The sequence below is a fragment of the Elephas maximus genome, chromosome 14, assembly GCF_024166365.1.
Source record: "Elephas maximus indicus isolate mEleMax1 chromosome 14, mEleMax1 primary haplotype, whole genome shotgun sequence".
NCBI classification, from domain to species: Eukaryota; Metazoa; Chordata; class Mammalia; order Proboscidea; family Elephantidae; genus Elephas; species Elephas maximus.
In genome coordinates, this window is record NC_064832.1 from 95,923,130 (window position 1) to 95,950,392 (window position 27,263).

Consider the following 27,263-nt stretch of genomic DNA (forward strand, 5'->3'; position numbering starts at 1 on the left):
TGCGGCACGGAGAAGTCCCCACCGACCACCTCACCGTCTGAGACACGGGGTGAGGCCTCTGAGGGCTGGTGAGTGTCAGCTGATAACCACACATTTTGGAGAGGACGTTGGCTGTGGTGCTGAGGTCTCCCGAAGTGGGTTTTCCACTTAAGAGACGAAGCATGAAAATCAACATGTCTTTTGTAGGAAATTGGAAATATTTAATGTATAGAAATTTATTTGCCTTGGCAGTTATTTATTTACAATTGGTGATTGATAGCCAACAACTGAGGTAAAAAATACATGAGGTATAAATACAATAATAAAATGCGATATTATATTTTATTTCCATTGGCAAGATAACAATAATAAAATACTGTGGTATTTGACAAACAAGCTTGACGCATCTTTGTCTTCCTTTTTTTCCCCTTTATTTCCTTCTTTTTTTAAAAGATGCACTGGGTTGTTACACAGCCGTGATGCGATTAGTTTCTGCATAAAAAAGTCAGGTAATTTGAAGAGAAGGGAAGTCTGAAATCCCGTCTACTCAAACTGTGGTCCGTGAACCAGCAGCAAAGGGATACCTGAGGCTCGTTAGAAATGCAGACTCTCAGATCCACCCCAGAGTCTGCAGTCTAACAAGACCCTGGATGATCCTCACACACTTCAGGGTTCGACAAGCTCTGTTGTACGTGATACAACACTCTTCACCCTTACAGTGGACATTATATTTTCCAAACATGTAAGCCCCATTTCTGGGGCAGGGCCAGTGTTTTGCTAACAAAATTATCCATGTGAATTAAAGAAATATAGCAGTTATGGTTAAATTTAAAATGCGAGAGCAGAAGTGAATTTATTTTGCTCACAGCTCATTGCCCAAATAGTAAATTATGGGTTTGCTGTTACCTTCTTAGGTAGGTGTGGAAATGAAAACCCCCTAGAACGTAATTCAAACAGTATGATTTTCTTTGCATCATATTGAACTCATATATAGCACTTTTATCCCTCTCAATAGAACAATTGCACATTGCTGATAAGAAAAAATTACATAAATCCATTTAATAAAAAAGAATGGAAAACACTTAAGTTTTTCTTTTTTGCCTCCAACATCAGTTGCTAAATCCTATCAGTCTCTGTCAGTGGCTACCAAAACAAAACAAACATAAACAAACGAAAAACAACCCTCTCCCTGAAACCAAACACAATAATTTCTCTCTCTCTGCAGTTGTTCAGTTACAGTAAAAACACAACTTATGTCCATTGGCAATTGGTTAGGAGAGTTGATTTGCTTTGTCTGTACAATAATAAATAAAGATGGGTCAAATGCATTGGGAGCTTGAGCTAGCTAACGAAGAAACACAGAATTAATAAACTTGTTTATTTTTTTTTCCAAAACTATTTAAAGAATATAGTTTTGGTCTTATGTTAGTCAAAAACCCTGTCTCTCAGATGACAAGACTTTAATGAGTTATATTTTAAAAGCATCCTATGTAACAATGTGAATTCCCTGAAGGTATATGTCTAGTTCTCTTGGATAACCATTATCTTCCTTTGCTTGTATCCAGAGAAGATTCAGTGCAATCCATGGACACGAAAATATCAATTAATTGTGACCAAACAGGCCACTGGTCAAAGAGAATAACATTTAAGAACCCTAAGAAACATATCTATGAAGACTTTAGAAAGCATGGCGGTTCTATTGGCTGTGAATACGGAAAGGTGATTATATTCAGCTCTAATCTCGGGGGAAACATTGGATCTGTTTCAGTCACTCGCTCTGACTCCAATCAGAATCTGAAATCTCACCGAAACCACATCTGGCCAGGCCCAGTGGCAGCTTGTGACCTAGCCTTAAATTTGGTCATAACTTCTCACATACTGCTCTGCTTTTAGAGAAAGATATCCCTTTCTTCACTTTATTCAACACTCCACTCTCAGTTTTCGAGTGACACAGTCGACACACAAGAACCTTTGAGTGTTATTTCCCTTTGGTTAGCGAATCTTTGGTTAGACATCAAGGCAGACTGACAGGTGACATTTTCACCCCTTGGGGTCGGCAGCAGACACTGCTTGGTGTCTATTGCAGTGGGGAGATGATGGAAAAAGCTCCATGAGGACTGGGTTCACTGAGTCAAGCGCCGCTTTTCAAAGAGCTCAGCTCTGTATAAAATCGGTATCTTACATATATACAGTAAAGATAGAGATATGCACACATATGCTGTACATACATTTATTTACAGTTAAGAATATGCTTCTTGGAAGCCTTTAAATAGCAAATTAGGCAATGCACAAGGAATAATCTATTTAATTTTAAGTAACATAGATAAATGTTCTGATTTTTAAAAATATTATATTAGTAGGAATATAGCCTTCTCCAGGAGGGCTAGGAACAGTTCTCACACCTTCTTGTGTCTTGGACATTCCGACTGTGTGGCGTGTCCATTTTCAGCATGAAGCACACCTGCTGATCTCTCTCTTGCTGCCACATGTTCACGCTGTCCCACAAGTGTCTGCTTTTACTTCCTCTTCCCTGAGCTTGATGACCCACTTGGGGGAAGACTCAGATTTTAGTTTCTGGACCCTCAGCAATGAGGGGCTGAAAAGAGTTTCTGATCCTGGCAACTTCCGCTGTACACAGATGTCCAAAGCCTTTGTTGTACCACTCTGGGGAGTGACCCCTGTGGGGAGAAAAATCAGAAAGGGAGTGGAAACGTCTTTTTCTAAATCAGAATAGTCAGTCCTGGCACACAAGAGCTGTCCTCGTGCTTTGGTTTTTGGTACGTTTGCATACAGCTCGGACATGTCGCCTCGAGGGTATGAGACCCCATTGTGTCGCTGCCAAGTATTTACTGTATCTTTTCAGTACTCCTCAGGTGCTCTAGGATGATACCAGCTCCTCAGGGTGAGAGGAGACGATTCAGACTAAATGGATAATTTACTGAGATAAATCGGTAAATATCTCCCCAGACCAAATCTCTGGTTCAGCCTAATGAATGTCATCAAAAAGCTGGGTTCAAGTGCATTTCTTCCTGAAGAAGGGTGAGTGCAGAGGTCAGCAAAAGGACGCAGGCATCAAAGAAATACAAGAGAAGGGCACTTAGAATTACTGAGTGTCCACTACGGGCTACTGCTTGTGCTTGCTCCCTGCAAGAAGCACGGAGATGTAGTGGAGACAACAGCAAAATAAACCTGTCGCGTGGAGTCGATGGAGACTCCTGGGGCCCCTCACGTGTCAGAGCAGAACTGTGCTGCACAGATGCTCAGTGGCTGTGAGCTTTCAGAAGCAGATTGCCAGGCCTTTCTTCTGATGCACTTCTGGGTGGACCCAAACCGCTAACTTTTCTTTCGGTTGGCAGCCAAGCGTGTGAACTGTCTGCACCACCCAGGGACTTCTAAAATGAAAATAAAAAAAGCGCCAAGGGCTGGAGGGGAAAAGTCAGGAATTTTGAAAAGGGGAGAAGAGAGCTGGGAGAGCCATAAGTAATCGCGTATGGAAGCCTGCTAACGGCAATTAAGGAAAAGTGCAAATGATATAAAATGACAGTACTGTGGTTCCAGTCCATGTATTCTACTCAAATGGAGCACAGTGTCAGCACCCATAACAACCACGTATGCATGTGTGAGTCTGTATGTGTGTGCATATGGGCATATGTGCATGTGTGCACGGGTGAGGGCACCATGTTTTCATGTGTATTGAGTGTATGTGTTCACATGTGTGCGCACGTGTGTGCATATGTGCACATGTGCATGGGTGAGTGCACTGTTTTCATGTGTATATGAGTGTATTTGTGTGTGTGTGGGCATAGGTGAACGTGTGTATGAGTGCACTATGTTTTCATGTGTATGAGTGTGTGTTCATGTGCGTGTGTGCGTATGTGCACATGTGCATGGATGAGTGCACCATGTTTTCATGTGTATATGAGTATGTTCATGTATATGTGTGCATGTGTGCACAGGTGCATGTGTGCATGTATGAGTGCACCGTTTCCACACGTACATGAGTGTGTGTGTGTTCATGTATGTGTGTGCATGCACTGTGTATCCCAACATCTTGAGGGATGTTGGCCCCCCAACAATGCCAAGTATCACTGAGAGCCAGTGCCTTCAACAGGCAGCAAGGTGGTGGGGTAGGTGCTAGGACCAGTGCTCAGGGCATCACCTGCTCTGGAAAGGGGGCCTCTCGGGTCAAGGATATAGTATGTGGAATTCCAAGTTGGCACACCAAACACTTGGTAGGCACTTGACTAATGATGGTGCTAAGGCCGTGGGAGCTGCCAGGAGTCATCAAACATTCGTCAACCACCCCCCTACTAGGGCTTGTCTAAGCCTGAAGCTGACACAGAGGGACATTTCTGATGACACTGCTTGAGCGGTTGGTTCTGTGAGGGCCTGAAATAAAATCTTCCCAGAATTTCCAGCTAAATAAGCCAATAATCAAACCAAAACCACACCCGATTTCGACTCATAGTGACCCTACAGGACACAGTAGAACTGCCCTGTACGGTTTCCAAGGCTGTAACCTTTATGGGAGCAGGCTGCCACATCTTTCTCCCGTGGAGTGGCTGGTGGTTTGAACCACTGACTTTTGGGTTAGCAGCCGAGCACTTAACCACTGTGCCACCAGGACTCCTTAAATATGCCAATACATTATTATTATTATAAAGAAGAAAAGAAGTTAGGGGTGAAAAGCAGGATCCTCATGAATGCGCCATGTGAGCCAATTCACACACTCGCCCACAGCAGCAGTCCTCCTAGTTCATACTTACTTGAGGTCGACCCTGCAGATGTGGGTCAGTCTCGACTTCCCGGAGCCGCATGGCTCTATCAGGTACTGAGAGTCCATCACGACTGCACGCACGCCACCCATCGGCTGGGCTTCCTCATGCTCCACTGACATGGACACCAAGGTGCACATCCCTTTGGGCAGATCCGTCCTCCAGGTCCTGCGGCAAACAACCCACACAGCACAGTGATGGCCAAGTCACGGCCAAGACACACAGAGAAGCCTGAGCTTGGGCTGAGGTGGATGCTCACGTTTCCTGCCCGATGCCTAGGCTCAGACTCCAATCATAGTTATTTGGATAACGGTAATGGTTTCCAAAGGAGCAATGGTGGTGCAGTGGTTAAGCATTCAGCTGCTAACCGAAAGGCTGGGGGTTTGAACCCACCAGCGGCTCCATGGGTGAAAGACCTGGCAATCTGTTCCATAAAGATTACAGCCTAGGAAACTGTATGGGGCAGTTCTACCCTATCACACGGGGTTGCTGTGAGTCAAAATTGACTTGATGGCAATGGGTTTGTTTTGGTTTGGTTTGGAATGGTTTCCATGTAGTCCCTGGGGGTACAAACAGTTAACATGCTTGACTGCTATTGGAAAGGCTGAAGCTTCACGTCCACCCAGAGGTTCCTCAGAAGAAAAACTGGGTGATCTACTTCCTAAAAATCAGTCATTGTAAACCCTCTGACACACATGGGGTTGCCAGGAGTCAGAATCAACTCAATGGCATCTGGTTGGTTGTTGCTGTTGAATGGTTTCCTTCCTTAAGTGCATGTAAAGCTTGAACAATGCAGTTGAAAAGAAGAGTGTCGGCTCTTGGGCCTGGACGCCAGGAATGGTCTCGCAGCTCTCCAAGGTGATGCTGGGGAGGCTCCTGCCGTATTGAAGAGGTGGCCTTGTACAGCTGGAATTAGGATTCATTCATTCAATTCATTCAACAAATGTCTATTGAGCAGGTGGCCAGCTGGGCGCTGGGAAGGTGGCACTGAGGACACAGGAGAGGCCCAGCCCGCAAGAGGCATAGCTGCTCAAACAGAACGTGGGTGCACCGTGGGTCCAGACACTCTGGGATCACTCTGGGGATGGGGCACAGGTGGGGGAGGTGACCTGGAGGAGGGGATGCTTGATTCAAGTCTGACAGGATAAACCAACCAGTGGTGTTCACGTTGAAGAAAACACAGTGGGGCCCCCTAGCTACCTTCAAGTATCTGACGCCTGTTGCTGTCAAGGTGATTATAACTCATAGTGGCCCCCCGTCACAGGGTAGAACTGCCCCATAGGGTTTCCAAGGCTGTAATATGCATTGATTGATGAAGATCAAAGACTACAGCCTTCAGTATGGATTACACCTTAACATAAAGAAAACAAAAATTCTCACAACTGGACCAATAAGCAACATCATGCTAAATGGAGAAAACATTGAAGTTGTAAAGGATTTCATTTTACTTGGATCCACAATCAACACCCATGGAAGCAGCAGTCAAGAAATCAAATGACACATTGCATTGGGCAAATCTGCTGCAAAAGACCTCTTTAAAGTGTTCAAAAGCAAAGATGTCACCTTGAGGACTAAGGTGCACCTGAACCAAGCCATGGTGTTTTCAGTCACCTCATATGCATGTGAAAGCTGGACAATGAATAAGGAAGACCAAAGAAGAATTGATGCCTTTGAATTATGGTGTTGGTGAAGAATAATGAAAATATCATGGACTACCAGAAGAATGAACAAATATGTCTGAGAAGAAGTACAGCCAAAATGCTCCTTAGAAGGGAGGAATGGTGAGACTTTGTCTAATGTACTTTGGATATATTATCAGGAGGGGTAATCCCTGAAGAAGGACCTCATGCATGGTAAAGTAGAGGGTCAGCAAAAAAGAGGAAGATCCTCAATGAGATGGACCGAGACAGTCGCTGCAACAACGGACTCGAGCATAACAAAGATTGTGAGAATGGCTCAGGACCAGGCAGTGTTTCATTCTGTTGTACATAGGATTGCTATGAGTAGGAACTGACTCAACAGCACCTAACAACAACAACAACAACAACAACATTTATGGAAGCAGACTGCCACATCTTTCCCCCACAGATTGATTTGTGAATTCAAACTGCTGACCTTTAGGTTTGCAGCTGAGCACTCAGCCACTGCACCACCAGGGCTCCCTTCAAGTACCTGAGTGGCTCTTGAGTGAGAGAAGTAAATTTCGTCTAATGGGCTCCAGAAGGTATGCTTTACTTCCGTATAGACAATAGCTGTCTAACTGTGTGTGTCACCACACATGGAGTGGGCTGTCTCTGGAGGCAGTGAGTTCCTTGTTCCTGAACTATCCAAGCATGTTGTTGTTCTTAGGTGCCATTAAGTTGATTCCGATTCACAGCGACCCCGTATGACAGAGTAGAACTGCCCTGAAGGGTTTCCAAGGAACGGCTGGTAGATTCGAACTGCTGACCTTTTGGTTAGCAGCCAAGCTCTCAACCACTGCGCCACCAGGGCTCCAAGAGAACCATATAATTAAGAGAAAATCAACCCTTAAAAGTCAAGGTACTTGAGTATCAACCCAAATTCCGATAGTATTCTTTAACGAGATGGTAAAACTAATCACCAACTTTATGTGGAAAGGAAAGAGGTCCTGGATAAACAACAAAGTAGGAGGCCTCACATTGCCTCATCTCAGAACCTTCTATACCACCACAGTAGTCCAAACAGCCTGGTACTGGTACAACAACAGATACACAGACCAATGGAACAGAATTGAGAACCCAGATGTAAATCTATCCAACTATAGCAGCTGATATTTGACAAAGGGCCAAAATCTGTTAAATGGGGAAAAGACAGTCTTTTTAACAATGGTGCCGGCATAACTGGATGTCCACCTGTGAAAAAATGAAACAGGACCCATACCTCACACCATGTACAAAAACTAACTCAAAATAGATCAAAGCCCTAAATATAAAACCTAAAGCAATAAAGATCATGGGAGAAAAAATAGGGACAATGCTAGGGGCCCTAATACATGGCATAAATAGTATACAAACCATAACTAACAACGTACAAACACCAGAAGAGAAACTAGATAACTGGGAGCTCCCAAAAATCAAACAGCTATGCTTACCAAAAGACTTTACCCAAAGAGTAAAAAGAGAACTTACAGGCTGGGAAAAAGTTTTTGGCTACAAAATACTTGACAGGGGTCTAATCTCTAAAATTCATAGAATACTTCAACAACAAAAAGACAAATAATCCAATAAAAAAAATGGGCAAAGGATATGAACAGGCACTTCACCAAAGCAGCAGCTAGCTTACACATGAGGAAATCCTCATGTTCATTAGCCATTAGAGAAATGTAAATCAAAACTACAATGAGATACTATTTTTCCCAGACAATACTCCACTAATTAAAAAAAAAAAAAAGGAAACAACAGAAAATAATAAATGCTGGAGAAGTTGCATGGAGATTGGAACTCTTATGCACTGCTGGTAGGAATGTAAAATGGTACAAACACTATGGAAGAAGATATGACAACTCCTTAAAAAGCTAGAAATAGAAATACCATACAATCCAGTAATCCTACTCCTAGAAATATATCCTAGGGAAATAAGAGAGGTCAAGCAAATAGACATAGGCACATCCATGTTCACTGCAGCATTGTTCACTACAGCAAAAAGATGGAAACAATCTAAGTGTCCATCAACAGATGAATGGACAAATTATGGTATATACACACAATGGAATACTGTGCATAAAGAACAATGATGAATCTGCAGAACATCTCACAACATGGATGAATCTGGAGGGCACTATGCTGAGTGTAATAAGTCAATCACAAAAGGACAAATACTGTATGAGACCACTATTATAAAAACTCAAGAAAAAGTTAACACACAGAAAACAACATTCTTTAATGGTTACAAGGAGGTGGGTGGGGAGAACTCACTAACTAGACAATAGACTAGTGTCAACTTTGGTGAAGGGAAAGACAACACACAATATAGGGGACACCAGCACAACTTGACCAAGGCAAAGTCATAGACGTTTCCTAGGCACAACCAAACACCTTGAGGGACCATGTTGTTGGGGTGGAGGGCTGGGGCCAGAGTATTGGTGGACATCTAGGTCAACTGGCATAACATAGCTCATGAAGAAAATTTTCTACATCCTATTTTGGTGAGTAGAATCTGGGGTCTTAAAAGCTTGTGAGTGGCCACTAAGATATATCTATTGATTCCATCCCATCTGGAGCAAAGGGGAATGAAGAAAACCAAAGGCAGAAGGAAAACATTAGTCCAAAGAACTAATGGACCATATGAACCACAGCCTCCGCTAGCCTGAGCCCAGAAGAACTAGATGGTACCCAGCTACTACCACTGATAGCTCTGACAGGAATCACAACAGAGGGTTCTGGACAGAGCAGGAGAAAAATGTAGAACAAAATTCAAATTCACAAAAACAGACCAGGTCTCCAGGTTTGACAAAGACTGGTGAAACCCTCAAGACTATGGCCCTTGGACACCCTGCTAGCCCACTTTTCTGACAAAGATTAGATAGGCCTATAAAACACACAATAACACATGTGAGAAACGTGCTTCGTGCTTCTTAGTTCAATCAAATATACTAGACGAAATGGGCAACTCCTACCCAAGAGCAAGGGGAGAAGGACAGGAAACCTGGACCCAATGTGGAAAGAGGGAGGGTGCTGTCACCTTTTGAGGACTGCAACTGATGTCACAAAACAATATGTGTATAGATTTTTGAATGAGAAACTAACTTGACCTGTAAACTTTCACCTAAAGCTTAATTATAAAATAAATAAATAAAATAGTACGTAATGATGAACCAGAAAAAAGTAAATAAATAAAAGTCAAGGTACCAAGACCAATTCCAAAGGCATAATCCCTTGTGAAAAGCAACCTTTAGTTTGTCACCAAAACTAATCTCATGGAGAAAGTATTTTAAATATCCATTTGGCAATTTCACTAGTCATTCCTTTTACACTGCTAATCTCTGAGGGGAGAAAGTGCTTGTTTGTTATCAGTAATCAATATAGAAAAGAACTGGATGGTGCTTGCCTACCAGTCCTGATCGTTTTGATCAAAGAGGCTGTAGAAGAATCCTGATCCAAAGGGGGAAAAATGCAGAAGAGAATTTCAAATTCTCAATGGAATCCATACTTTCTGGAGCCATATGAGCTGGATAAAACCCTGAAACCATTGCCCCGAGATAATCTTTAAACTTTAAACTTTGAACCAAAACCGTTAGCTGAAGACTTCTTTGAACCGAAAGTTAGTTTATCTTAATAAGTAGAGTATGTCCGCCTTGAGCATGGTACTCTTTTAAAGAACTATCTATATGGGATCAAATTGACAACAGCAACTCGAAAGGTTAGATGAGAAGCTTAGGGGGCAGTGAGTTTAAGTCAATGGTGATGAAACAATTCGGAGAAGGATAGCGAGAACGTTGGCACAACTTGAAGAATGATCAATGTCACTGAGTTGTACATGTAGAAATTGTTGAAATGGTGTATGACTGTGTATATTTTCACCAAAAACAAAGAAAAAAGATATATTGCTCTAATTACATTTTATTCAAGTTCTTTGGTAGCCTCCATTGATATTCTTCCTGATGGAATACTGACTTAGCATCCCGTTTCTACTGCACCAACTTCAAAACGAGGGTGGGACATCGCATTCCACACCCAGACAGCAGGGGTCTGGAACCCAACCCAGGGATCAATCAGAAGCGGTATTTCAACAGCAGACAGAGTCAGCATGCCTGTCAGATCCTGGAATCTGTGCACATTCGAGAGTCCCACCTGGCTCCAGGCCTTCCAGGCTGTGCCACAGCTCCATCCTCAACAACTAGCTGTGAGCATTTATGTTCACACAAAGGAGTTCGTATAACACTCAAATCTCGAGAGTAACACAAACTGAAGACGTGCTTTCCTGGGGGTGGTGGGCGGGGGCAAGGAAAAATTAGGGCAAAAAGAGCCAGTCAGGCTCAATTGGCTGAATTTGGCAGCAAATGCAACGGGACAAACGGCAGCTATTCTTGGGCCTCTGTTTTGAGGAAACGAGCAATATTTATAGCCTAATAAAATATATATATATATTTTTTAATAAAATGTGTGCACCACCTGAGTGGGGCCATGAAAGAGCCCCGGCAGGCAGAGCTGTGAACTGGGTGACAGAGGCAGGAAGTCAGCAGAAAGGCGGCAAGCTCTCCTGGGGGGAAGTCGCCCGGCTGTGGGGAGTGGAGCGTGAATTTAGGGGGTGGAACGGTGAAGCGCCTGAACTGCATCTCTCCTGCGCCCTGGGTGCACAGCACCACACAACCCAGGCTTACCTGAGGACCACGAAGTCCCTGGACGGGTGGGGGGGCATGCTGTTCAGCACATACTGGTAGACCTCCGTTTGCTTGTCCAGCGCTTCCACCACCTTCCACTGCACAAAGTCCTCATCCCAGAGGTGCCGCTCTCTCAGCACCCGGTTCAGGACGACCGAGGGGGGTGCTTCCACCTCCACAGATGCCTTCCACAGCTTCAGCGGGTGCCTGTCGCCCACCTAGGGAGGATATTGCCCAAGAGCTGCTCAGAGGTGACCCGGTCCACAGAAACCCACTGTGCCTCTTCGGGCATTCAAAAAGCCACCAGTTATGTAACTTGAAACTGATTCTGCGTGCCTCAGTTTTAAAATTAAAAAATGTTAATCCTTGATGCTTAAAATAATAATAAATAACCCCAAGCCCCACCACTCACACACACAGTGGTTACTACGCCGCAGGCGCCGCCCTAACCCATTTGGTTTTTAAACAGCCCTTCTCTGATAGTGAGGAGTCTTGATGCTGCAAACAGTTAATGCGCTCAGCTGCTACCTGAAAAGTTGGAGGTTTGAATCCACGCAGAGGTGCCTTGGAAGAAAGGCCTGGCTATCTACTTCCGAACAATCAGCCATTGAAAACTCCATGGAGCACAGTTGTGCTCTGACACACACACCATTGACTGGATGGCAACTGGTTTTCTGACAGTGATACTATCATCCTGCCCATTTCACAAAGGAGAAAACTGAGGCACAGGGAGGCATGTGAGTGGCCCAGGATCACACAGCTAAGTGGCAGAGACAGGACTGGGATCCAAGCAGCCTGGCTCCATGGTCTGTATTTTTATTATTTGGGACAGGGGTGCCTCACAGTCTCCAGGCTGGTGTTTTACCTGTTTATGCGCCTACACTGTTCGTGCGGCTACCCTGTATACAGAACCAAAACCAATCAGTTGCTGTCAAGTCCCTTCTGACTCATGGTGACCCCGTGTGTCCAGAGTGGAACGGCGCTCCATAGGGTTTTCAAGGGTGCAACCTTTTGTAAGTACAGGTGGTCCCCGACTCACGTATTTGAGTTATGACGAGCCCCAGTTACCATGGTTTTTTTTTTTTGATGTATTTTTTTATGTATGTATTAAAATTATCAATAAGTTTATATGTAATGTTTCCAACCCCCAAAGACAAATAAAGATCAGATTTATAAAGATACGGATAATAAAAGGTAATAATAATGAAAACAAACAAAAAAAAAGAGGTATTCAACTTAATGTCAGAACTGACTTCTGATGGAATTGTCAGAACAGAACCTCCTTGTAAGTCAGGGCTATCTGTAGATCACCAGGCCTTTCTTCCAAGGTGCCTCTGGTTGGACTCGACCCACCAGCCTTTTGGTTAGCAGCTGAGCACTTAACCATTTGAGCCATCCAGGGACTATTGAAAGAAAAAAAAAGGTCCCTGGTGGTTAGAGTGGGCCTCTGGGGGGTACTTTTTTCCAAGCCCTGAGATCACCTTTTTGAAAGCAAGGTCTGTATTGTCTATACTGGGACAGATGACCCATCCTTTGAACTTCTCCTTGGCTTCTTTCTGGAGGCCCTGGACCAGATGCTCCAGGTACGCATGGAACGTCGCTCCGCTCTCCTCCAGATGCTTCCCCAGGTCTTCCAGAGTTGGAGAATGGATTTCAGCCTCCATGTATGAGCTTCGTGACTGTGCTATCATCTCATGAGGGACCTGAACCAACAGATGCACAGAAAGTCACACAGAGTTGAAGAAATGCTGAGACTAATAAAGAAAGCAAAGTCATTTCACCAACAACAACACATGAAGACCACTGAAGACACCATGGACTGCCAGAAGAACAAACAAATCTGTCTTGGAAGAAGTACAGCCAGAATGCTCCTCAGAAGCAAGGATGGTGAGACTTTGTCTCACACACTTTGGACATATTATCAGGAGGGACCAGTCTCTGGAGGACATCATGCTTGGTAAAGTAGAAGGTCAGTGACAAAGAGGAAGTCCCTCAAAGAGATGGACTGACACAGTGGTCACAACGATGGGCTCAAACATAGCAACAGCTGTGAGGATGGTGCAGGACTGCGTAGTGTTTCATTCTGTTGTACACAGGGTTGCTGTGAGTTGGAACCAACTTGATAGCACCTAACAACTGCGAGGTATAAGCAACAGGCTTGTGCCACAGGGGAAGAGACGTTTGCTGAAGATCCATGCCCAGGGTGGGAGGCGCCTTCTCAAGGTCAGGAAGTACAAGCGTATTTCTGAGGTTTTATTTACAGTGACACCTTTGAGAGCCAGACCTCGACAAGACTGCCTTGTTTTTCCAGGTCTCACAAGTTTTCCGCCTTTGACAGGGTGAAGTCTTATCACTTTTGTTACTCTCTGTTAGTGGAAAATATTTAAGTTTTCCTTGTCTGACAGGTTTCTGCCTTAAACAGGGTTCGGCTTTCACAGGTTTTACTGTATTATTCAAACACTGCAATGACTTCCCATTCATCCTTTCCAATTGCCTTCGATTTTACTTCGAATGTATTTTTTTTCATTTTGGCAACATGTGGGCTCAGAAGGTTTTACTAGCTGTCAATAGAGACAAACAGACCTGTTAATTGAAACATTAAATATGACTTCAAAATGTTGTTATTGTTGTTGTTAGGTGCCATGGAGTCGTCTTCGACTCACTGAAACACTGCCAGGTCCTGTGCCATCCTCACAATCGTTCGTTAAGCTTGAGCCCATCGTTACAGCCACTGTGTCAATCCAACTCATTGAGGGTCTTCCTCTTTTTCACTGACCCTCTACTTTACCAAGCATGATATCCTTCTTCAGGGACTGGTCCCTCCTGACAACATGTCCAAAAGTATGTGAGGCAAAATCTTGCTGTCCTCTCTTTCAAGGAGCCTTACCTTTTTAGCACACTTTGCCCATGTACAAATGCCAATTCTACCACAAAAAGTATGCCCCAAGTCCAGTCCACTCACTTCTTTAACATCCCTCTGGCTGTATTCGTGAGCTCACGCACACACACACAGACACGGCACCTAATCAAGTCCCGAGGTAAAGTCAAACATAACATAATTGGTAGATTGGCCTCGAACCTGGCAACCAAAGATGATACAACTGATTTGGTGAAAACCACCATCATGGTAACCCTCAGCATCTTGAAGCTGACTGTACATGTGCTGGGGGCAAAGACCACAGCTACCAAAAGTCTTATCGTCACAAAATCAGGAGTAAACAAACACAGGCCACACGGGTGGCCACCCCAGCAAGCGTCTTCTCTAGTTCTAGAAGCTTAAGAAAGACAGTGAGAGCCTTTTGCGCACCTCAAACAGCCGGTCGCACTCCACGATCATGTGGGCCAGCCCCTGCGCAGCGGCCAGGTTCTCGTTGAGGTCCTTCTGGTCTGGCTTCCCCGTGGCGTACTTCTTCTGTATGACTCTGTAATAGAATACGAGCGTCACAAGCAGACAGGAAACCCTTGTGTTTTCTCTGCGTACCCAGCTGCGGCTCAGGGTCCACACTCTCTCATCTCCACATAAAAACAACGACCATGCATCACAGATGCCCTGGGCCAGGCTGGGGTCTGACAGCTCGATCTAAACTCCCTGGGAAGGGACAAGGGCAGGAATACCTGCTGGTTGTTCACCTGCTTCTTAAAGCTTGAAACCACTTAACGGAAGGTACTTTGGTCTTAAACAAACCAAAAAAACAAAACGCAAAACCGTTTGCTGTGGAGTTGATTCCGACTCGTAGCGACCCTACAGGACAGGGCAGGACTCCCCTACAGGGTTTCCAAGGACTCATAGCGACCCTACAGGACAGGGCAGGACTCCCCTACAGGGTTTCCAAGGACTCATAGCGACCCTACAGGACAGGGCAGGACTCCCCTACAGGGTTTCCAAGGACTCATAGCGACCCTACAGGACAGGGCAGGACTCCCCTACAGGGTTTCCAAGGACTCATAGCGACCCTACAGGACAGGGCAGGACTCCCCTACAGGGTTTCCAAGGAGCGGCTGGCGGATTTGAACTGCCGACCTTTGGGTTAGCAGCTGAGCTCTTAACCACTGTGCCACCAGGGCTCCTGGTCTTCAACAGACCCCTTTTATTAGAGATTATAAAATGCTACTTTCTTTTTTTCCCCTTCCCACTCACACAAACGAAACTCCTCAGGCTTCCTGGATCATCAAAGACATTGTCAACGTGGTGATAACATGGTAAATCTATGAATGTGAGCCACGGGAATCAGGCTGCCTTGAGACATTCTCTGTCATAACATGAGTGTTGACAAATCCTCAAGCAGAAACACAGCATGGAATTTTTTCCTTTTTAATAACTTAGTCCCTGGGTGGTACAAATGGTTAAGTGCTCGACTACTAACCAAAAGGGTGGCAGCTCGAATCGACCCAGAGGTGCTTCAGAAGAAAGGTCACAGCCACGAAAACCGAATGGGGCACAGCTCTACTCTACACACACGGGGTCACCACGAGTCGGAGCTCACTCGATGGCAGCTGGGTATCTCTGTGGGAACGCCTGGTAAGAGATTACTGCGTTGCTGAGGGAAACCCACCTTGGAGAGCTTTCTTTCTTCAATAAATTAAGATGAAAAAGGGAGGGGGCCAGACACACGGCCAGGTTCATGGGTGTCATCTGATTCTCCTGCACCAAGCTGACGACATCATGGAGGAAGCACAGCAGTGTCTGGAGGACCTCCCTGTTCTCGTCAGCCAGCAGCAAGATGGCGGCCTGCACTGCCTGCAGCTGCTGCTCTTTGGGGACGTCTGAGGAAAAGCGGGGGCCAGGTCATTAGAGGAAGCGCCGCAGAAAGAGCCAGTCTCCCTGGCGGCCAGGACACACTCAGAGACAGGTGAGACAACAGGGGTCAACGCCCACTGAGTGTGTACACATTCATGCAGGCACAGGTCAAGTGCCTGTCACCAATCTTCTCAGGCCTCTGAGACTCTGTGAGGTCAGCAGACACCCTTAGTGTCCTGATGTGGGAGAGCAGGAGACAGAGGAACAAAGAAGCAGCCACAGTGTTAGGCTCACAGGTAGCAAGAGGCAGAGCTGGGATCGGAACCCCGGAAGTGCAAACCCACAACCCAGCGTTGTAACCACTAGGCCGCACTGTCAGAAAGGAACAACGCTGCCCCCCGCTTTTCACGCTCTGAGCAGTCAGACCTGCTCACTGGGTTGAAACCAGACAACCGTTTAGCTTAACTGGTAAAAAAAAAAAAAAGTTTGCCTTGTGCTCTTTTAAGATCTATCTATGTGGGATCAAATTGACAACAGCAACTCAAAAGGTTAGAGAAGAAACTTAGGGGGCAGTGCGTTCGTGTTAAGTGGGGAAGGATAACTGAGGAAAGGGTGAGGATGGTTGCCCGACTTGCAGAATGTAATCAGTGTCCCTGTATTGTACACGCAGAAACTGTTGAGCTGGTGCATGTTCTGCTGTGTACACTTTCAACAACAACAAAGAAAAAGCAGTTCTGATGACTGACTCCACGGTAGACACAAGGTTGGCTGCCTGCTAATAACCTTTCTCTCCTTCTTCCTTGCCAAGAAAACACACGTTTTGTGCAGCTAAGGGCTGCAGTGGGTCTGGTCTGGGAAGACGGACGTCTCCTCTAGTTCCAGGAGACGAACCATGTTGGCCTAAACGAAAAATAGTCATCCCACTCTCCTTTCTAGTGATTGGTTTAGGGGAACACGACACTATGGACCATTTCTGGCCAGCGGGACCAAGCAAAATGCTAGGAGCTTCGGCAAGATGTTTCTCCCTGTTAAAAAGAGACAGAGAAGCCCTTGAGCCTTCCTCTTGCCTTTGAACGTGATTCTGAGCAGGTGTGATAATTATATACTGTGGTGATCATCTTGTGATCGTAGCGGGAAGCCAAGAGAATTGCAAAGGGGCTGACTTCAGCCTTGGCATCGTTGAGATGCTGAGTTCGCCAGCTCTGGAATTATTTAAAATTCCAGATTTCTTGTCTTGTGAGATGATAAAATGTCCTTATTGCTTAAACCACTGTTGGCTGGACTTTTGGTTGGGCCTTTACAGTGGAAAGTATCCTACCTGGTATGTCCTTGAATAGCACTGGAGAACCAAGTGTCAACTCTTTACCCAAATACTCAATGCCCTTCCTTGGCATGGTCCCCAGATAATTTTTCAGTGCCATTTTGTGTTGCGTTACACGTTTACGTACACGCAAGCCAAACAGATACCCTGGATTTCCTGACAGGCCCGTGTGATCTGCTGCACCCAGAATGTATACCCCATACACCTCAACCTTTAGCTGTCATGTCCTCCACCAGGTCATCCCCAACTCATCCTCCTTGGACTTTTTTTTCCTTTGGAAACTTTCTTATGAAACTTCTCCAACCTTGTATAGCAGTTATTTATGTACTTGTCTTATCTCCCTCTGCTGTGAGATCTCCAGAGTCAGTCTTGCCCATCCATGCCCTCTGTGGTGTTCAACACGGCGCCCTGTGCACACATGTCGCTCAGTAAATGTTTGCTCAGGTAGAATCCCTGGACGGCACCAATAGTTAACATGCTTGGCTGCTCATGAAAGGGTTGGAGGTCCCCATCCACCTAGAGCTGCCTCAGAAGAAAGGCCTGGCAATCTACTTTTGAAAAATCAGCTGTTGAAATTCCTATGGAACACAGTTCTACTCTGACACACCTGTGGCTGCCATGAGGCAGAGTCCATTTGATGGCACCTGTTTTTTTCTTCTTTTTGTTTGACCTGGTTTCTTGCTATTGAGTCTCAGAAAGGGTGATAGGCATTTCTCTTGTGGAAATAACCTGGCTTCAGCCTTAGACTAGTGCCAACCTCAGCCTGAGAGCTCATTAAAGAATCAAGTCTGATGACTCCAAACGCCAAAGGAGGCATAACTGAAAAATGAGTGTCAATGCTCATGGCAACAACGTCATCAGCTCCCCGCATTTAGGCTCTAGAGTTGCATATGATCAATTAACCTGTTCACTGTGCTTAGGAGCCCTGGCGGTGCTGCTAACTGAAAGGTTGACAGTTCGAACCCACCCACTGTTCTGGGGAAGAAAGAAGTGGCAGTCTGCTTCTTGGAAACCCTGTGGGACAGTTCTACTCTGTCACATGGGGTCACTATGAGTGGGAATTAATGGCAACGGGTTTGGTTTTATTATTCACTTTGCCATGATATTATTTACCCAGTTGGTCACCAGCTTATGCTGTTTTTCCCACTGGTGCTGATGACAATACCTTCTGAACCTGCAACACTGTGGACCCTTTATACACACCGAGGGCAGGACACACCGAGGGCAGGACTCTCTACAGTGATCTTCTCCAAAATGGATCAGCTCCACACTGAGGCCCATTCCAGGCATGTTTTATTGAAAAAATGTAGAGTCCATGGGACAACTGTTTTTTTTTCTCTAAAGAACTGGGATTTGTGCCAACAAAATGTCCTAATTATAACATGAAATCTAGAAAAGAGTCATGTGTCTGTTTCTAATATCCCTCTTTGCAACTACTTGTAGTCAGATGTGCTTTTTAATCAATAATTGTTATTTTTAATGATTATTTTAATTATAGGGACTTTGCTGAGAAATATCAGTTTAATATCACTTAAAAAATTCCAAGTGCAAGTATAGACTACTCAAATTAAGCTTAAGCCTTGATTTGGTTTGCTTACTTTTGACCAGTTAAAATACCTTGTTTCACTTTTTTTTTATTTTGAATCATTTTAATACATTTGACTTTGAATTGCCTATATCCCAAGGAATTGCTTATTATTTTTTTAATTAAATAAGTTTCAATAAATACCTACATACAAAATAAATTCCATGTGTCTTCGTCATATTTTAAACTTGCTGAAAGTTAATTTTAGATCTTATACAAAACCTTACTGAGAAGGATGATCTTGCTGTTGAATGCAGAAAAAAATGGCCTGGAAATTTCCATGTGACTCAGTAAACAACGGTTACTTCTGGAGTGGAGAGGAGGATTATAACTTTTATATACTTCTTCATGGATTTATGAATTACTTGTATAATTAGAACTCTAGACAGATAGCAGGTAGAGGGATGGATGGATGAATGGCTGTGGATAGACAGACAGACAGACAGTGGATGGATGGATGGATGGATGGATGGATGGATGGATGGATGGATGGATGGATGGATGGATGGATGGATGGATGGATGGATACATAGATAGTAGATGGATGGAGGGATGGGTGGATGGATGGATAGATAGTGGATGGATGGATAGATAGAGAGTAGATGGATGGCTGGATGGCTGGATGGCTAGATGATAGATGGTAGGTAGACAAATGGATGGATGGCTAGATGATAGTAGATAGATGAATGGGTGGATGGATGGATAGATAGATAGTAGATGGATGGCTGGATGGACAGATGATAGATGGTAGATAGATGAATGGATGGATGGATAGATGATGGATAGATGATGGATAGTAGACAGATGAATGGTTGGATGGATAGAGAGTAGATGGATGGCTGGATGGCTGGCTGGATAGGTAGATAGACATAGCAAGCAAGTGCACCACTGAGGTTCCTCATGTGAATGGTGATCTACAAGATGTCAACTCACACTGGTAAATGTGGAGGAAGGTGTCGCTGAGCTTGTTGGTGAAGAGTGGCTCTGGGAGGTCCCGGAAGAACTGTTTCACCATGTCCGCCACGTCGTAAGCTGACTGGTCTTCATAGCTGACGTTCTCAGGGAAGTTCTCATTCATCTGGCGTAATGCTTGGATCCGAGACTTCACTCCCGACTTTCGGAAAAGGCCCACCTGAAACAAGCCACACGACCATGTCAGCCAGGCCACCTTTCCCCAGACACCCTCCCAGGGTGAGCACCGTGGGTGCCAGGGGAAGGCATGGGGTCAGAATGGGGTGAGCTGGAACTGCATCCAAACTAGTAACTGTGATTGACTGGCTTAGCCACTTTGGGCAGGTCACCCTCTGGACATTCACTTCGTTCTTCTGTAAAATGAAGATAAAAATAATGCCTGCTGCACAGCGCCGCTGTGGAGATTAAACGAGAAACTACAGGTGGATCTGTTTTCCAATGTGTTAGGTCTTACATAACACTTATTATAATACTGTAGACTTCATTGCTTTACTCATTTATCCAACAAATAATTGATGAATCTGCCTGCCACCCATCAGCCATACTTATAGCTACTCTAAGGGGCCCTAGTGGCACAAAGAGTTAAGCACTCGGCTGCCAACAGAAAGGCTGGTGACCCAGCGGCTCTGCGGGAGAAAGACCTGGGGGTCTGCTGCCATGAAGATTACAGCCTAGAAAACTCGAAGGAGCAGTTCTACTCCGTCCTGTAGGGTCGCTATGAGTCAGAAGGAGCTCCAGGGCAACGGGTGTGATTTTGTTATACCTGTGGGTGTTATTCCATTTGGGAACGGGCTTTTCTTTGTTCTGTTACTGAGGGCCTATCAGTGTGGGGTGTGTCTTAAACCAATCGATTTTGAGATATAAAAGGAGCAGATTAGGCACAGAGGCAAGCAAGGAGGAACTGGGGAAAATACATGCCGCAGGGAGATCTCCAAGAAGAAGCTGAGACAAGGACTTCCCCCAGAGTGGACGAGCTGGTGCCCTTTTTTTTTAGCCACCTAGACTGTGAGAAAATACATGTCGCTTCCTTAGGGCTCCCCAACTGTGGTATCTCTGTTACAGCAGCACTAGGAAACCAAGATGCCAACAAAGACTGAACTTTTCTGGAAGCCCCGGCTTGTTGTGAAATAAGGCTTCTGCTATTTTTAAACGCCTGTGGGGCTTTGACCCTCAACGTCCACTTCTCTCATTCCTCAAGGGCTGGCAGGTGGGCCCACTTGCACAAAGCGAGGTGTGGACATTCCTGAGTGGCCAGACAGGCAGGCGGTGGCCACCGGGGATCCCCTTCCTATCCCAGAAGCAGGGAGTGTCAGGTGGTCTCCCCAGCCACTCTCAGCTCAAGCTCTTTTGACTTTTGTAACAAAGGAGAAGCAACGCTAATTCTTTCAAACTGCAGCAGCAGCAAGGGAAGAATTCCAAGTAATTGGAGAACCCTCAGGGTTTTGAACATGTCAGCCGAACGCACTGAAGGGGAAATTATATCCTGCTACTCTTTTTTTTTTTTTTTTTGTGGCAATAAAAACAGAATTCTTAGTAATGCCTCCTTGCATTCCAAGGCTTCTCACTCTGATTCCACAGGTCAGGATAATCAGGCCTATTGTCCCATAAAATGGTAATTACTTCCTCTTTTATTCTTTAAGTTGGGAATGTTTTCGAGAATGCAAAACTTGGCCATACTTGGGTAGCCTTCCATGAATGACCTAAAGAACATCTGTCTTCCTCTGGTAGCAGCTCCACGTGCTTAGGGGACACTGAGCTTCTCTCAAGGGCGATGGAAGGCCTGGAAACGGAGGGTGGTGATGCCGTACTACACGAAGACGGTGACTAACGTCACTCAACTGTACCGGTGAGGGGTGTTGAAGTGGCAGGTGTTTTGTTGCAGATATATTTTCGCAATTAAAAAAGCCACATGGGATGAAAGCACATACTGTCGAAAGAAAAATCAAGGCTGTCAAATGGGTTATTACCACAGTGAGAGCACATCTTCAGGTTGTTTATATCCATTACCTGGCGGCAAAGTGGTTAAAGGTGCTTGGCTGCTAACCGAAAGGTCGGCGGTTCAAACCCACCAGTTGCTCCGCAGAGAAAGATGTGGCAATTGCCTCCCGTAAAGATTCTAAAGCCAAACCTGTTGTCATGGAGTCGATTCCGACTCATAGCAACCCTACAGGACAGGGTAGAACTGCCCCATGGGGTTTCCTAGGCTGCAGTCTTTACAGAAGCTGACGGCCACATCGTTCTCCCACTGAGCAGCTGGTTGGTTAGAACCACCGACCTTTCAGTTAGCAGCTGAGTGCTTAACCACTGTGCCATCAGGGCTCCTCACATAAAGATGACAGCCTTGGAAACCCTATGGGGCAGTTCTACTCTGTCATATAAGGTCGCTATGAGTCAGAATCGACTCAATGGCACCCAACAACAACAAGAATCTTTCTGATCCTGGAAGCTGGCCCGGCACTGTGCCCTAGGCCTCTGCAGCACTGTAGTTCTCAGATCTAAATACCGGGAAGGTGAACTCTTGAGTGTGACTCACAAATACTTATCCTCACATGACCTGGTATGGGGAGTCCTAGTGGCGCAGTGGCTAAGCACTCCACTGCTAGTAGAAAGGTCAGCAGTTCAAAACTCCACCAGCCACTCTGCAGGAGAAGGATGTGGCATCTGCTCCCATAAAGATTACAACCTTGGAGGCCCTATGGGGCAGCTGTACTCTGTCCTACAGGGTCGCTATGAGTTGGAATTGATTGGATGGCAACGGGGTGGTTTTCGAGTTGGCACGATTCTGTTTGAGACGGACTCCTAGTGATTTTTTTTTAGTACTGAAGAACTTTGGATCGGGAACTATAAAAGGAATGAAACAGGCAAGTTTTTGTGGCTCATCTGCAGAGCTTGCGTCCTCTTTGTCTGCCGCGTCTGTCTGGCTTTGTTTCTGGGTGTCCACCGCCTGACTGCACACACATTCCTGGGTGGTTTTCCTTGTACTGTTCTCTTTCCAAGTCTCCCTCTAGTTTCAGCAAATAGTGTTATTTTAATGATATTAGACTTGTCTGTAGCACTTCGGCGGCCAGCTCGGAGCTGTTTGTTTGAACTCAGATCTCACAGGGTGTCCAGAGGATCATCGGGTATTTATTTGTTGTGCCTCAAATCCTGCTAGTAACCTTCCCACCCCACCCCTGTCTTCCAAGGGAGGTGAGAAATTCTGTGGGTTCTGTGGAGTTCTCGCTGGGAGTGCAGAAAGAAATCTCTTTCCTAAACATAATAAAATCAGTAACCAGCTGCCATGGAGTTGACTCTGACTCATGGCGACCCCATGTGTGTCAGAGTAGAGCTGTGCTCCATAGGGTTTTCTTCTGAGGTGCCTCTGGGTAGACGTGAATCTCCGTCCTTTCAGTTGGCAGCCAAGGGCTTATCATTTCATCACCCAAGGACTTCATTATAAAAAATCAACACCCGTCGCTGAGTTGATTCACACTTACAGTGACCCCATGTGTGTCAGAATAGAACTGGTCTGTAGGGTTTTCAATGTTGGATATTATCAGAAGTAGATGGCCAGGCCTTTCTTCTGAGGTGTCTCTGGGTGGACTGGAACTTCCAATTTTTAGGTTTGCACCCAAGCATGTTAACTGTTGGCTTCACCGGAGGACTCCTGATAAAGGAAATGTAGTCTGACATTAGAGTGGACCCCCAATGTAGTAGTTGAGGATGGCTGAGTGGAAAGATGGAAGATATGACTGCACAGAGGAACCAACAGAGACTGGAACCACCTGCTTCCTGACTTCTTGCTGTTCCTACTGCTTAAGCTTATGGTGACTCCACGTGTCACGAGTTTGCTGCTGTTAAATGCCTTGAGTTGGTTCTGGCTCATAGTGACCCACGTACAACAGAATGAAATGCTGCCTGGTCCTGCGCCATCCCCACAGTTGTTGCTATGTTTGACCCCATTGTTGCAGCCACTGTGTCAATCCATCTCACCGAGGGTCTTCCTCTTCTTCACTGACGCTTTACTTTTCCAAGCATGATGTCCTTCTCTACGGACTGACTGATCCTTCCTGATAACATGTCCAACGTATGTGAGACAAAGTCTTGCCATCTTGGCTTCTATGGAGCATTCTGGCTGTACTTCTTCCAAGACAGATTTGTTTGTTCTTCTTGCCAGTCCACGGAATATTCAATATTCTTTCCCATCACCATAATTCAAAGGCCTCAATTCTTCTTCAGTCTTCCTTTTTCATTGTCCAGCTTTTGTATGCATATGAGGCGATTGAAAACACCATGGCTTGGGTCAGACTCACCTTAGTCCTCAAGGTGACATCTTTGCTTTTTCAAAGAGATCTTTTGAAGTAGATCTGCCCAAGGCAATATGTTGTTTGATTTCTTGACTGCTGTTTGAGCTTAAACAATAGGAAATGGGGTCACCATGAATGGAAATAGACTGGATGGCAACTGGTTTGGCTTTTTGGTTTACTGTCTAAGCCATTTTGGGTTCGTCTTCTGTTACTTGAAGAGGATGGCATCCAGAATACAGTAGGTACGGTATCTTCTTCTTAGGGTACAGAGCCCCTGAGAAAAGGTCCTGGGGCTAGAGAAAAACTCCTTTTATGCCAAACAGGTTTCAGTGGAGCTTCCAGACTAACACAGACTAGGAAGAAAGGCCAGGTGATCTCCTTCTGAAAATCAGCCAGTGATCACAAAGGTCCAATCCCGCTGTGCATGAGGTCGACTTCAGTTGGGGGCAACTTGATGGCAGCTAATGACAACAAACCCACCGTGTGGTGTCATGTGTAACCACCAAGAACTATTCAAAAAGTTTTGAAAACAGAGATAGAAGTTTGCATTTTGACTAGAGGCTTTTTTCCAGGTTAAAAAAAAAAAAAATGAAGAACGGAAGAAACATTTTAAAAAATCTGCTGCTTCTGAGGGCGTCGTCCTCTCTACACAGATGGAAGGCGGTTCCAAGGATTGTGGAACGGCCTCCCTGCGTCTCAGTTCTCCCAGCCGAGGGTGGGCAGTCGGGGTGGGCACTGGGTTTAACGCTGTCATCACTTTGAAATTCGTAATAATTTATGGACAAGGGGGCCCACGTTTTCAGATCGCACTGTCGTCGTTAGGTGCCGTGGAGTCAATTTTCAGCTCATATTGACCCCATGTGACAGAGTAGAACTTCCCCACAGGGTTTTCTAGGTTGTAATCTTTACCTGGTGGTGTAGTGGTTAAGAGCTCGGCTGTTAACCAAAAGGTCGGCAGTTCAAATCCATCAAGTGCTCCTTGGAAACCCTATGGGGTGGTTCTACTCTGTCCTACAGGGTCCCTGTGAGTCCGAATCAACTCAACGGCAATGGGTTTGATTTGCTTTTTTAAAATCTTTATGGGAGCAAATTGCCAGGTCCTTCTGTGGAACCACCGGGTGAATGTGAACCACCAACCTTTTGGTTAGCAGCTGAATGCTTAACCATTTTCCTTCTGCTCTAACCTACCTTTAAAGCTCGGCTCCAATGACCCTCTGTACAATGGGGAGAATGGTGGTTAGCAATGCAAGATTTAGTACATAGTGGGGCTGATTCTGTTACGTCTAGGTTGCATTTCCCGGTTGGCACAGGGCATTTTATAAGCATTTCTCTTGTAAGATCTCTCTCTTTTTAAGAACAATTTCTACGTGTCGATTTCAGCAACACTGACTACACTCTTCACGTGGTACAACCATCGCTGCCATCCTTTCCCAATTGTTCTACCGCCGTTAACATGAGCTCAGGGCCCCCGGCAGCAACCCCCCCCCCACACCCCTGGTGACCACTAAAAATCTTTGGTTTCCATATATTTGCTTATTTTATAGAAGTGAGATCATACAGTATTTGCCCTTTTGGGACTGACTCATTTCACTTAGCATGATGTTTTCCAGGTTCATCCATGTCGGGCATGCATCAGGACTTCATTTCTCTTTATGGCTGAGTGACGTTCCATTGTGTGTATGGACCACATTTTGTTCATCCATTCGTCTGTTGACGGACACTTGGGGTGCTTCCACCTTTTGGCAATTGTAAATAGTGCTGCAATGAACACTGGTGTATGTGTGCCTGTTCATATCCCTGCCTTCAGGTCTTTTGGGCACGTACCCAGGAGTGGAATTGCTGGGTAATACAGTAGCTCCAAAATGTGTCCACAAGTTCTTTGATACTTCTCCCTTCAAGAGGTGGGGTTTAATTCCCCTCCCCTGAGTGTTGGCTGTATTTAGTGACTCCAGTGGCCTGTGGTAGCCATCCATACTAGCATGCTTCAGGACTTCATTTCTCTTTATGGCTGAATAATACTTCATTGTATGGATATACCGCGTGTTGTTCATCCACTCATCTGTTGGTGGACACTTGAGTTGTTTCTACTCTTCGGCTACTGTGAACAGTGGGTGCAGTGACCAATGAGGCGCTGGTTTCTCTGGCTCTTTTTAAAGATAAACAGATGGCGATGAACCTTTCCTTGGTCTTGTCTTTCTCTTCTCTTTCCTTTGTCCTCCACCTAACAACCAAGCTACAGAAACAGGAGAATGCTAAGAATAATTTCGGTAGGGAACCCCGGAGCAGCCCTCGTTTTATCTGTGCTAGACGACAGGGATGTGGTGACCAGGCATGGGGCGAAGGCCACTTGTGCTAAGCACTATCTTCCCAGCGTAATTAGGCTTTTAAAACTCATGGCTCCATTAGCAGATTTGAGCAGGCGTGTGCCATTGGAATTCCAATCTTGTCTAAATGATATGAAATCTCCCACGTGGCACCCTGTGGCTGCTAATCCCCTTTGGTACTTAATGATGTTTATCATAACTGCCATTTCCTCTTCCTCAGACGTGTGCTTTACCTGACGAGAAAGGCTGGTTTCATGCAGAAAGAGAAAGGTTCTCGAACGCAGAAGGTGGCAGTTCTCACCTGGAGCTCTGCAGGGGCCTCGAGCCTTAGTATCCATCAGGAGCCGGTGTCACCTCTCCTGTGCACGGGTGATTTAGGGCAGAAATAAAGCTTCTCAGCCAGGAGGCCAGGCTCCTCTCACGCATTGCCAAGCCTGAGCACAAACAGTTCCTAGCTGAAGGAGCTGTGTCCTCGTTTCGTGTGTGGCCAGCTGCAGGGCTGCAGGGAGACTGTGGTGAGCTTCATCACCCACAGCCACTCCGCCCAGAGTGTGTGCGCTGAGAGCGCAGCGCTGCTCCGAGCCCCTGCGGCTGCGGTCAACGCCCGCGATGGCTGCTTACGCTTAACATGAATGCGCAGACATATTTGTGGAATCAATGACCACATTTCTTAGCATGGGAACTAAGCCATCTGTCAAACTGAAACTGTTGCTGGGTGCCATCGAGTTGATTGTGACTCATAGAGACCTCACGTGGCAGAGTCGAACTGCCCCATAGGGTTTCTGGGCTGCCGTCTTTACGGAAGCAGATCACCAGGTCTTTCTCCCCCGGAGCTGCTGGGTGGGCTCCAACCGACGACCTTTCAGTTAGCAGCCAAGCGCTTAACCTCTGAGCCACCAGGGCTCCTTAACTGCTACTTCTGCTGCCTTATAAAGTAGCAACC

General features: G+C 45.6%; 1 protein-coding gene across 4 annotated transcripts in view; it reads right to left on the reverse strand.

Moving 5' to 3' along the window:
• Positions 1–222: 222 nt before the first annotated feature.
• STARD13 (StAR related lipid transfer domain containing 13) overlaps positions 223–27,263 on the reverse strand; it is a 264,419-nt gene continuing 237,378 nt past the window's right edge. For 2 of the 4 annotated variants that reach the window (XM_049853068.1, XM_049853066.1), the window contains exons 8-14: positions 19,672–19,870; positions 15,648–15,858; positions 14,402–14,516; positions 12,576–12,797; positions 11,095–11,312; positions 4,746–4,922; positions 225–2,657 (exon numbers count right to left, since the gene is read on the reverse strand). In XM_049853068.1, coding sequence (XP_049709025.1) covers positions 2,540–2,657; positions 4,746–4,922; positions 11,095–11,312; positions 12,576–12,797; positions 14,402–14,516; positions 15,648–15,858; positions 19,672–19,870 — 1,260 coding nt within the window. In that variant the 3' untranslated portion in view covers positions 225–2,539. Of the gene's footprint in view, positions 2,658–4,745; positions 4,923–11,094; positions 11,313–12,575; positions 12,798–14,401; positions 14,517–15,647; positions 15,859–19,671; positions 19,871–27,263 lie in introns of all 4 variants that reach the window. The other 2 variants (XM_049853067.1, XM_049853065.1) reach the window with 2 other exon arrangements.